This window comes from Carica papaya, chromosome 2 (assembly GCF_054855325.1).
Source record: "Carica papaya isolate Zhongbai chromosome 2, ASM5485532v1, whole genome shotgun sequence".
In the NCBI taxonomy this organism is placed as follows: domain Eukaryota; kingdom Viridiplantae; phylum Streptophyta; class Magnoliopsida; order Brassicales; family Caricaceae; genus Carica; species Carica papaya.
Window position 1 is genome coordinate 7,121,206 of NC_142310.1, and position 13,133 is coordinate 7,134,338.

At 35.0% G+C, this 13,133-nt stretch overlaps 3 protein-coding genes across 3 annotated transcripts; 2 read left to right on the forward strand and 1 right to left on the reverse strand.

Annotated features, from left to right (window-relative positions):
• The first annotated feature begins 57 nt into the window (after positions 1-57).
• LOC110824237 (uncharacterized) lies at positions 58-1,363 on the forward strand. Its single transcript, XM_022054813.2, has one exon. The coding sequence runs from the start codon at positions 687-689 to the stop codon at positions 1,170-1,172; it is 486 nt and encodes a 161-aa protein (XP_021910505.1). The 5' UTR covers positions 58-686; the 3' UTR covers positions 1,173-1,363.
• A 1,135-nt stretch (positions 1,364-2,498) lies between these two features.
• LOC110824160 (Calcium-binding EF-hand family protein) lies at positions 2,499-3,243 on the forward strand. The gene has a single exon (XM_022054719.2). The coding sequence runs from the start codon at positions 2,625-2,627 to the stop codon at positions 3,111-3,113; it is 489 nt and encodes a 162-aa protein (XP_021910411.1). The 5' UTR covers positions 2,499-2,624; the 3' UTR covers positions 3,114-3,243.
• Positions 3,244-4,088: 845 nt separating this feature from the next.
• LOC110824108 (putative phospholipid-transporting ATPase 9) lies at positions 4,089-12,818 on the reverse strand. Its single transcript, XM_088213041.1, has 11 exons — positions 11,219-12,818; positions 9,084-10,441; positions 7,674-7,784; positions 7,306-7,582; positions 7,128-7,216; positions 6,933-7,041; positions 6,070-6,279; positions 5,806-5,931; positions 5,604-5,702; positions 5,237-5,428; positions 4,089-5,125 (listed from the first exon to the last, which is right to left on the reverse strand). The coding sequence occupies exons 1-11, from the start codon at positions 11,636-11,638 to the stop codon at positions 4,490-4,492; spliced, it is 3,627 nt and encodes a 1,208-aa protein (XP_088069167.1). The 5' UTR covers positions 11,639-12,818; the 3' UTR covers positions 4,089-4,489.
• Between the last annotated feature and the right edge of the window lie 315 nt (positions 12,819-13,133).

Here is a 13,133-nt window from a genome sequence, read left to right on the forward strand (position 1 = left end):
GTAGATTTAAAATTTTATAAATATTTTAAATATAATAATTTAAAAAGTAAAATAAAATTATGTTTTTTCTTTAAATTTTATAATATATAATTTTGCTCTTTATTTTGTTCAAGTACTAAAAAAATTATCTGATTATCGACGTATTTAGAGTAACTTCTCTCCACCTCGAGTCCTCTCATGTGAGTAACTAAATACAGAAATTCTGATCTCACGGGAAATGGAAAACACAAAATTAATCCAAAAGAAAAGAAGACTCTCATTCATAATTTTATCCCCAGAAACCAAAACTGTCAATATATAATGGCAAAAATTCTTTGCAGGAAAGACAAGCATCATTCTTAATAAGCTGAACCGTCCAAGAGAAGGAGACTTTATTTAAGAGAGACAAGCTACATACTTGGGGGGCACTAAGTTACCTAAGAAATCTTCCAAAATCCCCTTTAAAAAAAGGTAAGAGTTAAAGCAAGCAAGCAAGGAAAGATATCCTATGTTTTCTTGACTTGCAATATTCTATAATTTATATCTGATAACCCACAAAACCAAGGAAGCTATTTTTGCAGTGGCAGAAATTGTTCAATCATGACGAAATTATCTTCTTCATCTAGCTACGCAGCACATCATTTTGTTTGCTTTACTCTTGATAATACTTCTCAAGAGGAGAAGGAACTTATTCCTTAAAGAAGCAAATGGTCTCCTTCATGCACCCTCAAAACCTCTCTCCTTCTCTTCATCTTTTCACAACAATGGAAGACTGGAACACCCTTGCTGCAGACTGTGTTGTCGTCTCATGTTGCTGCCAGTGCTTGATCCTGCAAATCCTCGTCTTTGTTCTGCTCAAACTGCCCAGAAAACTCATTCGAAAGACGAAAAAATATGCGAAGAAAAAGCTTCTGGATTCGAGGAAAGTGAGTGTGAAGGGTGGACATGAAGGAGAAGTTGTAGAATTGGATAAAGGGTACATCATGAGTGTTGGAATAGAAGAGCTAGGGATGGATGGTTTGGGATGCATGAAGGAAGTTGAGAAAGTGCTAGAGGAGCTGTGCAGAAATGGAAAGTTCGCTTTTGGAAGCTTCTGGGGTGAGGAAGGATCAATGTGTATAGCCAAAAATGAATATAACCTGTGTGTTTTAGAGCACCAGCTAAATGAAATTGTCACCTCTATAATTAGCTAATAATATATTGATTATCATTCTAATACAAATTTATCAACACAACTTTAATTGAATGATTCATAATCGTGAATTCGAGTAGAACTCTACATGTTTGTGTATCCTCAATTATAAATTATGACAGAATGTGTATGTATTATTTAATTAGTAAAAAATCTTTGAATTTTTATTTTAAAAAAAGTTGGTCTCAGGCTCTGCTGTATTTCTCTGGACATTGCATGTGTTGATCTCTGTATATACAAACTGGTAATTCAAACTTTTATATTTTAATTTGAAGAATTAAAATTATATCATTTGCAAATTGAACAGCGAATCTTTTGCCTGAACATTGAGAAACTGAGAATATTATTAATCATCTATATATATATATACTTACAGTTATTTTTTAAAATAATTTTGAATAAATTATTTAGTGAAGATTTGAATATTAATAGAATGTATTTGAGTCCACACTACCCACAATAATTTTCTCATCAACAATTTTTTTTTTCCTCATTTCTCAAATAATTTTTTTAAATATATAAATTACTTAATAAAAATTTGAATATATAAAGTATATTTGAACCCAAATTCAAATAGAATGGTTAAAACATTTCCTAAACATATTAAAATTGTTTTATATTTATACGTAATTAAAATTTATACTATATCATTAAAAATTATTATGAAATTGAAATTTGATTATAAAATTTTCTAAATTATGTATTTAAAATTCTAATTGTTTCATTAAAAAAATTTTAATACTACATTATATGTGTAACACAAGATATAAAAAGTAGGTATTAATTTTAAAATATTATTTTGTAATTTTAAATCACTAAAATTAATGCAATACAAATCTTATAGTATTTTAATAATAAAAAATAGATAAATTATTATTTCGTTTCCAACTATAAACTAGATTGAGACTTAAATTTTAATACATGAAATTACAAACTTACTTTAGAAAATGGTTTATAATAAATTTTTAACTAAATTAACAAAAATTAATTGGATGTCATAAAAATAATTGAAAATAATACGTTTCTATTCAAAATTAAAAAATTATTATTATATACAATTATTTTTAAGTTCAAAAAATAAAATAATAAATTTCCCACCAAACTCATAATAAATATACTCTTCAGTACGTCCTATAATTAGAGTAGAAAATTCCAAATTCCAAATTCCAGACGATTTAATCAAGTCTTAAGGATTAAAATAATTAATTAATTAATTAATTAATGCATATTGGACATGATTAGAAGTCAAGTGACCATGTGGAAGAAGTAGCCAAGAAAAGTCAAAATTAAATAATAATATTTCTTTACACGCTTTCTTCTTTAAATATTTCTCTCTCTCAAAACCTCACGTCTGCAACTAACCACCTTCTCCCATACTTAGAAATCTCACAAAATTTATCCATTAATCAAACCCTTTTCTTCTTTCTCTCCTCTTCTCTTCTGCATCCCATCAATGATTATGGCTGCCATCCAATCCGACCAGCTCGCCCAACTCAAACACATCTTCACCCGCTTTGACATGGACTCCGATGGCAGCCTCACCCAGCTCGAGCTCGGCGCTCTGCTCCGATCCCTCGGAATCAAACCCACCGGCGACCAACTCCATCTCCTCCTGGCTAATATTGACTCCAATGGAAACGGATCTGTTGAGTTCGACGAGCTTATCAGCGCCATTTTACCAGATATGAACGAGCAGGTCTTGATTAACCAGGAGCAACTCATGGAGGTATTCCGGTCATTTGACAGGGACGGAAACGGCTACATCACCGCCTCTGAGCTCGCCGGGTCCATGGCTAAAATGGGTCACCCTTTGACGTACAGGGAGCTAGCGGATATGATGAGAGAAGCCGATACAAATGGCGATGGTGTCATTAGTTTTCATGAGTTTGCTAACGTGATGGCAAAATCTGCTGCTGATTTTCTAGGACTCACCGTTGCATAGCCGGCTATGTATATTTACATAAGTTTAGGCATTTTCTTGTTAATTAATTAATTAATAATCCATTATGGATGGTTCATGTTGGATCCAATATTTATCATTAAAGTATATGTGAACCCTTTTGACCGATCTACTTACATAATTTGCTTGTATATATATATAGATCTCTCCTTCATGTGATCAAGATTAGTATTACTTGTTACCAACAACACTGAACGGTGGTTAAGAATTTTGTGTTCTAATTCCAATTCAAACTTTATTGAATACATTAAATTCGCCTGTAAATTTAATTTATTAATATATTATAAAATAATAATGATCAAATTAAACTAAATTTTAACGAATTATTATGTTTATGAGTTAAAAAAAAAAAAACATTTCTTTATATTTAAATTCTCTCGGTTGAGTAATCATATCGGGTTAGAATCCTGATTTAGTTCTTTTAATTATTAAAAAAAAAATTATTATTACTTATTTTGTTTTGAATATTTCTGAATTTTATTTTGATGAGATAAATTCTTGATAGAATCATCTAAATGTACAATACCAGTGCCCGGAAGAAAGAGGAGAGGAGTTTTTGTATAAAAAGAATGTGGAAACAAATTTTATATGATTTCTCTGTCCCTCTCTCAAACTGTTCAGAATTATTGTAACATGGAAATCAACCAATTAATATACAAGAATCAATAGCTTCTTGCTTTCTTTTCATTTCATATTTTATATACACACACACATACAGACTATCTATCATATATATGAACTGGTTGCCTTGACTGTATAAATACTTCATCAGAATCAGAACTGGAATCTTATTGGCGGAGAACCCACATGAATTCAATAAAAATCATTTTACTATATGCTTGATCAACCAAGTAAATAGTTTGATCTTGTAAAGATTTTGATCTTGCAATTAACCATCTGGAGTTCTTAGTGTTTTAAAGTATAAAAAGTCTGCTTAAACCCAAAGAGATAAGCAAATAAAGTAATTGCTACTATGATACCGAATTAATTAATACTCTCATCAAAACAGCACTGTTTTCCAATCTACAACAAATCTTTCCGTATTAAATACATTTCTCATTGATACTACAAATTCAAAATACAGAAAAGAATTAATTATTTTGTATACCCTCAAAGGGACAGGAGCTGAAATTTACAATGTGGGTCATTTTCTGCATATGTATCTTACAACTGCATAAGGCTCTTCAATTTCAGAGCTTACTTACTCGTCTAACTCAGAAAGCTCTATATGTTAATTTATAGCCTTGTACAGAAGCCAGAGTTTCGGATTGAAAGGCAGGTATTTTATATTTACATCCTGTGTTTGCTGGATTAATACGGTATGATGGGGTTTTAATTTGAAAAGGGTTTGCCAGATTTCATCTACTGAGGTTCTGATGTCTATCTCTGAATCTATTTCTGCGAGCAGCCAAACGTGCTGTGAAACCAACTGTTGTTGGTCGTATTGATCTCTGCCGCACCATATCACAGTATTCGGGATCATTTGACTGTCCTTCGTGTCTTATCCATTGTATCATCCCGTGATACATAGGGAAGAATCTCATTTGAATTGCTGAATACGAAAAGGAAGGGATCAGAGTCGTGATTGTCACAAAGATTGTGACAATCCAGAAAGAGGGTGCCGGGGCAAGAGCTTCAATGAAGACCTTGTAAGCGTTGGTAGAGAAACTGGGAGGAAGGGCTCCATACACCAAGAGAAAAATGTACCAGAAAGCAATTGAACCCCATATGACTATATGCTGTATCAAAGTGAAGTAACTAATTGCCAGAGCCATCTGCAAGTTAACCACCCAGACAATGCACGTGTACATTGTTGTGCCTAGAATTTCCTTCCCTACAGTTTTTCCATCCTGGTTAAAAGCCTGGTGTTCCAGAGCTTTCATGCAGAAGAAGAAAACGATTATGGCACTGAAAAACCCATTAATCATCCAACCAATTATTCTCCGCCAGCTAAAGAGGAGATTTTGCACTCCTTCTTGGTACAGTAGAGGAAACTGTCATGCAAGATAGGACAGAGTGAGCAATAATCTTACAAGCAGCATTTGTTTAGAAATAAAAAGAAAGGGCCAGCAAACCAGGTCCCAATATTATACCAATGAGCATACCTTAAGACAAAACCTTGCAGATACATCCTGGTCAAAGACACCCATGGCAATCACTGGAAGCGATGAGAAGAAGACATTATAAAGTGATAAAAACCAATCATTATATGCAGGTTGTCCTGAGAATGACGCATATGCTTCGTATAAGAACAGGGTGAAACCAAATGTGATGTTCTTGTAGAAAAAGTAGCATATCTGCAAGGGGAAAATAAACAAATGCGTTAATCAGGCGGTGGAGAGAGAAAGTTACGAACTTTTTAAAGAATGTGGCTTCCTTGAATATTTTGATGCTCAAGTTTTGGCCAGCATTTAACTTGAAACTGCCTGAAAATTTTGAACCAAGAATTTCAAACGATATGGTTCACATTACCATAGATGAGATTCTTCTGTAGCACCAATGTCCATGCACAAGTAGCAGACGCTCTAAATATCGAAACTGAGCAATGGCTATGTCACTAGACATGACTGCCTGAGAAGAATCAAATGTAGAAAACTTCAATAGTGTTCAGATATACAATGAAACTGAGAGAGTCACATACTCCAACAAAAAAATGCCCTTATCCGTTACACACCTGCATCCCCTCAACACCACTGATTCCAACCCCAATATCAGCTTCTTGAAGCATTCCCACGTCATTAGCACCATCACCAATTGCTAGAGTTGTTTTTCCAGTTCCAGACTTAACTAATCTCGTGACCTGAATATTCAGTTTCGCATCTAGCAAAAATTAGTATCTAAGGAACAGTATATTAGCAGAACATTCAAAAAAAACAACAGATGAAACACCTGGAATGAAATATCACAGAGAAAAATGACTGAAAGACCATAAACCCACCAATGCTTTTTGTTTTGGTGATGAACGGCAGCAAATAACAGATGCACAGCCAATTGCAAGTTCCAGGAACATCTGCTTCATATCATCCTCTAGAGCATAAGCAAGTGATTTTCCATCAATGATTAGAGCAAATGCCTCTGAGCTTCCACCAGATGCAGAAACTTCATTTTTTCCTTCAGCTATCTGTTGCAGGACACTTTCCCTTGATGCCTAAACATGGACCAGTTTACCCCATCAATGTCATAATTATAATTCTATAATATATAGAGCTATCAACATAAGAGTAATGTCCCATAATGATAAATGGAAGCTCCATCTTTTGCATGAGAATTACAAACCAGTCAAGATTAATGTAATAGAGCAACCAAAATGAGAATAATTTTCACTATTTGCAGAAGAGAAATAATGAAATCAGGAAATACCACCAACTAGTAACAAGAACGAAAATGTGATCCTTAGCGTTAGAAAAGTAACAGACTACTCTAAAAAATCAACTGGACCCTATGAAATATTTCAGTGCTATCAAAATATATGAGGGCCAAAATATATTTCTCACTATCCTTCAACAGAAATAGATGGCTAGAGAGAATAGTTGGGAACAAAGCAAAACAAGATATAATGGTATTGGTAAACAGCAGATGTCAAAGCATGAAGACAAACTTCAACCAGTTTGGTTGGTCCAGTCATGGATCATGTCCATACATATTAGAATCAATTCAATCACTACAACAATCACTTAGGCTCTACTAATGGTTCAAGCAAAAAATTACTCACTAATCTTCTCAGGCAAATAATCCCATAATGAGCAGAAAGTGAACTGTGATGACAAGAAATAAGAATACGGGGATCCAAAGATGATTTACCTTGTTGATATCACTTTTATCTCCCATTTTCTCCAACATTTTGATTTCAGGAGTATCCAGGTTTATCATAATCTGTTTCATCTCTTGTCTGAGCAAACTACAAGCAAAGCTGCAAATATTTTTTCTTAAAGTCAGAGACCTTCTGGAAAGAATATGAAAGTAAATTCCAAAGAAGTCCTAAGCAGAAAGTCCTACCCTATATTGATTGCAGTCTCCATTTTGTCTCCAGTCAAAACCCAAATCTTTATCCCCGCTTGCGCAAGTTTGTCAATGCAATCAGGAACCTAGCAGGCAAAACATAAGATCTAAGTTAACATGCTTCATCTGCTACCTCAACAAGGTCATGCAGTACTCTTTATATTTTCCAACTCACCCCATTTTGGAGTTTGTCTTCAACAGCTGTGGCACCAAGAAGAATTAAATCCTTCTCCATATTTTCTGCAACTTCATCAATTACTGTTTCCCTATCTGCACTAACTAAATTTTTTGCCTTGGTGAATTTCTCATTGAAGATTGTGTATTCATTTTCATTAAGTTCTCGGTAGGCAAGTATCAGAGTCCTCAAGCCTGCATCAGCATACTCATTCACATGGTCTTTGGTATTCTCTTCAAATTCCCTGCCATTATTGGCAAGCCTTTCAAACATAACACTGCATGAGAAGAGAAAAAATGATCACAAAATGCAAGGGAAAAATACAGGGCTCTCGTACATCAAAGTTTTCCAGGTAATGTATAACAAACCTGTCAGCACCTTTGCAAAGTAATAGAAGCTTTCCATCTTCATTTCTCACTATTACAGACATCCGTTTTCTTGTGCTGTTAAACTCAATAACATTTAGAAGTTGGTATGACCTGCGGAAAGAAAATTATTCACTTCAACATATACGCACAAAAGAAGATTACCTTCCTAAGGGCATGCAATCTCACACAAACACACACACAAAAAAAGAGAGAGAGATGGAGAAACACGAAGGAATATCCAAATCCAAATCCTAGCATTCTATTAACCATAATTACAAAGCCGTACAATAAGGTATTATGTGGAAGGCTACCATGTAGTGTTGGCACTGGAACTTATAACTTTGTGAGTCAATGCTGAAGAGTGCATAGTTGTGGATGCAGACTAGGAATCTTAGCTATTTAGTGGACAAGAGAAAATTCTCCAAATGAAAAGGAAAAAAAGAAAAAAAAAAGAAAAAAAACTATCCAAGTCCAATTCCAAATCCCAGCATTCTGTAACCATAGTTACAAAGCTGCACGATATGTGTATTATGTGGAAGGCTACCGTGTAATACAGGCACTGGAATTTCTTCAGACATTATAACTTTTTGAGTCAATGCTGAAGAGTGCATAGTTGTGAATACAGACTAGAATCTCAGCTATTTAGTGGACAATTGAAAATTCTCGAAATGAAAAAGAAAAAAAAAAAAAAGAAAAGCAACTATCCAATTCCAATTCCAATTCCAAATCCTAGCATTCTATAATCATAATTACAAAGCTGCACGATAAGTGTATTATGTGGAAGGCTACCATGTAGTACAAGCACTGAACTTCTTCAGACATTATAACTTAGTGAGTCAATGCTGAAGAGTGCATACTTGTGGATACAGGCTAGGAATCTTAGCTATTTAGTGGACACGTGAAAATTCTTGAAATGAAAAAGGAAAAAAAAAGAAAAAAAAGAAAAAAAAAAAAGAGAAAAAAACTATCCAAATCCAATTCCAAATCCTAGCATTCTATAACCATAATTACAAAACCGCACAATAAGTGTATTACGTGGAAGGCTACCATGTAGTACAGGCACTGGAACTTCTTCAGACATTATACCTTTATGAGTCAATGCTGAAGAGTGCATAGTTGTGGATATGGAACACGAATTTAGCTATTTAGTGGACAAGTGAAAATTCTCAAAATGAAAAAAAAAGGAAAAAAAAGAGGAAAAAACTACTTTTTGTACTACTAAACAACAAAAAAGTCAATGGTTAAAAACTGTTGCCAAAGCATAAAAAAGAATCAGGTGTAGTTGCTCTTTTCCACTCTTTATAGACTATATAAGACTTCCATCCGTGGATGTAATCCATATAAATTTTGTCTTAACCAGTGTATACTTACCTTTCTAGACACACGCAGAAAAAAAAGAGAATTACTAACCTTTCAACTTTTTTGCCAGACACCAGATCCAACTCATTTAGTGATATGCTTGTTTGAGTCCTCCCATAGAATTCGAAACCAAGTTCTCTTGCGGCAATAACAAATGCTGATTCATCTGGTGATTCAGCCTCATATGACACCTTTCCAGTATCCTCATCCACTTCGGGTATTGCTGTGTGGCAGATTGCTAGTAAACGTAGAAACTTCTGGACGACATCTGCATGAGGCTCATTAACCCAGTTTCCATTCATGATTCTCTCATCCTTGAAATTGAAGCCCTTAATGGTTGATCTTGATTCAGGAGAATCATCAGTTAGGCTGTCCCTGTTTGCCTCCTCATGATCCTGAATCAATGGCGAACCTCTTCTCCTTCCCATAGCTCTCTCAACCTCAGTAACACCACGGCCATAAGCTTTCCCAGCAATGGAACACTTGATGAACTCCATTGAGTTGCAGGTCAGAGTTCCAGTCTTATCAGAAAGTATTGTGTCAACTTGGCCAAGCTCTTCGTTCAAATTAGAGGTACGGGCGTGTGCTGGTTTGTCAGCCTCCTCATAGTACATAAGAATGTCTTGATTGATAAAGATGCTCTGTAGAACTTTGACAATTTCTATCGACACATACAAGGAGATTGGAATGAAATAGCTGTACAACATTAGGGCTGTCAGGAAATGGTAAATAGCTGCTATGGGTGCCCTTTTAGGGTCAAAGAAGATTTCAGACCTATCTGGCCTTAGATACCACCTCTTCATCCTCACGTTTTCCAGGTCATTATCAGTTGCAATGCCGAAGAAAATAGAACCAACAAATGCCATCAAAAATAAGATGCAAAACATGAAGTATATAATTCTATCCATTTTCCTCTCAATTCTACTTCTTTTTGATGGGGGATCAGTAGAGTTCTGAATGACCTTTGTGTCATGACCAGTGAAAATAACAGCTCCATATATGTAGTCTGTGTTTCGGAGCTTTGAATCTCTGAGGAGAAGCTGTTGAGGCGTGAGGGGATATTGGACCTCTTTAAACTCCATACTTCCAACAAAGGAGTATAAGTTTGCATTTGGGTCTTCGCATTTAACAATAGCTCTAAAGTTACCAAAGTCAGAGTCTTCATGGAAGATTGAAGTTGCCTCCAATCCTTGTTTTAGCTTCAAGTTTGTCTCCCCATCCAGATTCATTGTCTCAACATAGCAGACTGCATCTTCATAACTGGATGAAAGCAAAAGGAGGTCTGCTGGAAAGAATCCATCCTTCTCTACCTTCACAATATCTCCCACTCTCAGATTCTTCCATTCAGTGTAATCAAAAACCCCATCAGACTGATGCACTTTAACCTTTCTATTATTGACCTCAATATCCTGAACATTTACCGCATTAATTAAAACAGTGAGAATCTGGTCAATACCTCCAACAAGAATGAAGAAAACATAACAAAATAATGCTATACAGCTAAACCATACAAACAGAAACAATTCAAAGCATCATACTAATACAAACGATAAAAAATAGGAGCACCAAATACCTGATAGCTTTCTATTACCGCGTATTCTGACTAAAAACATTTTCAACTTTCAGCAGACAAGTAGCTAACAGATAATTAAAGATCACTCATTCTCTCCATTGTACTAACAAAGGTAAAATATCCATTTGCATCCACTATATAAATGAAACAAGCAGACAAATAGAACTACAGTGAACCATAGGATCTATAGAGATCCTAACGCCCTTCGCTTTCACCATAATGGGGAGATCTATCACTGCAATTATCTTATAAAATTGTTTGTATTTATTGTAGTTATGATGACAACATGCTTCTTTTAAAACACCCCTTTCCAATATATATACACATCCATAGATAGGCTCCTTAAAGCACTAAGCTGCAAAAACATGAGAAAAATGTCCTAGTCTCGGGGTCACTTTCAAGCCTCAAGACGCCCCTCCACAATTTTCCCATATTATGATTTAGAATATAAATTATGAAAACTCAAAAAAAAGAAAATATTGCTGAGATTCATTTAAGGGGAATCCTTAGACTGGTATGACTCAGTTCCTACCAGATAATTCAAAACCGTGACTCTAAAAAAGGAAACTAAACAAAACTGAAGCTTAATAATTACGCAAGCAAATGGCAATACCTGCTGCTTCCGCCTCCAATCTTCAACACCCTCTTTTACCATTGTTGCACCAATCACCAGAATCAAAGGTAGAATAGCGCTAACAGCAGAATAAGGAGCCAGACGAGTGAAGGCCAAGATGCCAGTTACTAAGAAAAAGAAGTTGGCTACCCTCCTAAACTGCTCAAACAATGATTTAGGCAAAAAAGAAGCAAGAGTATATTTTGTAGTGCGGACATAGTTGCCAACATAATTTTGAATATCTGCCTCAAAACAGCCAGGTTCATTACAGAAAACCACCCTTGAGAATCCAGGTCCTCCAATCAGAGAATGATCCTCCTTGAAAGAAGCTTTACCACATCTAAACGAATAGATCTTACTGAAATGCAGCCTCTTCCTTTTCCCACCGCCCATTCTCTGTGTCTTTCTCTCTTTTTGCATTACCAGTACACTTTTCCTTTTTGAGGAATAGAGTACACAGTATTGAACAAAACCAGCGGGAGATGAGAGAGAGGCCCAGAAAATTAAACAAGAATAAGCTCTTGCCACAAATCAATCTTCAGCGGTAAATGCAGTCTCCTTCAAGGAGCCAAAGCCACAAAATCCAAATCCTAATCAGTAAAAGAGGCAAGGTCCTCTACCTTAAAGGCATACCGCACTCATAAATACAGCAGATAGCTAACGTACACCCAGAAATTACAGGCCCCAAACTTCATTAAAAGAAAAAAAAAAATTAAATAGAGGCAGCCAGAAAAGTGAAAGGAGATGAGAAATTCCAGTTTACCAGGAAGACAACAAAGACCTCGTCGACTTTAAGGGCAATAGCTCCAAAAACCCGTAAGTTAAAATTCGAGATATGATTAATAAATACAAGCAAGCAGCACAGGGGAGACTCTCTATAGCAGAAAAAAAAAAAAAAAAAAAAAAAACTATTCCACGTCAACCATAAACTAAGCTCACAATCTACGAATTCTATTGGGATAGGGAGAACGGCTATCTTCTTCACAAAACAAGTGTACCCAGAACCGAAACACTATGGAAATCAGAACGTCGTGAGAATTAAGCGGGCCTTTTAAAACCTACAGAACCCAGAAGGAATCTAGGAGACGGAATGCAGTATATTTGAATATTTAATTTTTTTTCACTTTTTTTTCCTCTGTAACGAGCAAGCAGGAAGCTTTGAACGGAGACTAGATCACCCATTTTGACTTGATGCGTTTATGTATTATAAACAGACATTCCATTCGCCATATGGTGGCCGAGAAAATGAGAGAAAATGTCAAATTTTTTATTTTTGTAGAAACGTGAGAATGGAAGAAATCAATTTAAAAACACACAAGAGGGAATGAAACAAAAAGAGAAAAGAGAAAAAGAAACACGGAGCATGGTGGCTACATGAGCAAGGGAGTATTCGAGGAAAGTAATAAAAGAATGATGATTTCGCGGGAAAAAACAAAAAAAAAAAAAACGAGAAGGAGGTCGCGAAATCATCAATGGCGACGACTTCGTTGTTTTTGATATTTCTTTTCCTCTCTCTCCTTCTCTATCTTAAGAAACTTCAGAGAAGAAGAGAGACAGAAGTTTTGCTAAATTAAATAATGCATAATCAAAAAGATTAATCTTGAGTGTTTGTCCTCCAGTGGATTATAATTACCTTCTTTTTTATGAGTTAAAATAAATAATTAACTAAACCAGAGACGTTTTTTCAGGAAATAAAAATCACAAAAATTTATTTTCATTTTTTTTCAAAATTAAACTAAAATCCTCTTAATTTGATTATTAGTTGCGCCGTCATGGCGGGGGAAGAGAGACGTTCATTGCGCGTCAAGCACTACGAACCCTCGTTACCATCTTCTTGTATTCACATGCATGCATTTATTTTCTTCTAAAATATATTTAATTTTGTTTTAGTTGACAATATCATCTTATACTAAGT

What these genes read in the sequence shown, in the direction of transcription:
- LOC110824237 (XM_022054813.2), top strand. Translation starts at nt 687, where the DNA reads ATGGTCTCCTTCATGCACCCTCAAAACCTCTCTCCTTCTCTTCATCTT.
- LOC110824108 (XM_088213041.1), bottom strand. Translation starts at nt 11,638, where the DNA reads ATGCAAAAAGAGAGAAAGACACAGAGAATGGGCGGTGGGAAAAGGAAG. An exon ending in AAGACAAACTCCAAAATGGG is followed by an intron (nt 7,217 to 7,305) that starts GTGAGTTGGAAA and finishes TTTGCCTGCTAG; the next exon opens with GTTCCTGATTGCATTGACAA. An exon ending in GTGGTGTTGAGGGGATGCAG is followed by an intron (nt 5,703 to 5,805) that starts GTGTGTAACGGA and finishes GATTCTTCTCAG; the next exon opens with GCAGTCATGTCTAGTGACAT.
- LOC110824160 (XM_022054719.2), top strand. Translation starts at nt 2,625, where the DNA reads ATGATTATGGCTGCCATCCAATCCGACCAGCTCGCCCAACTCAAACAC.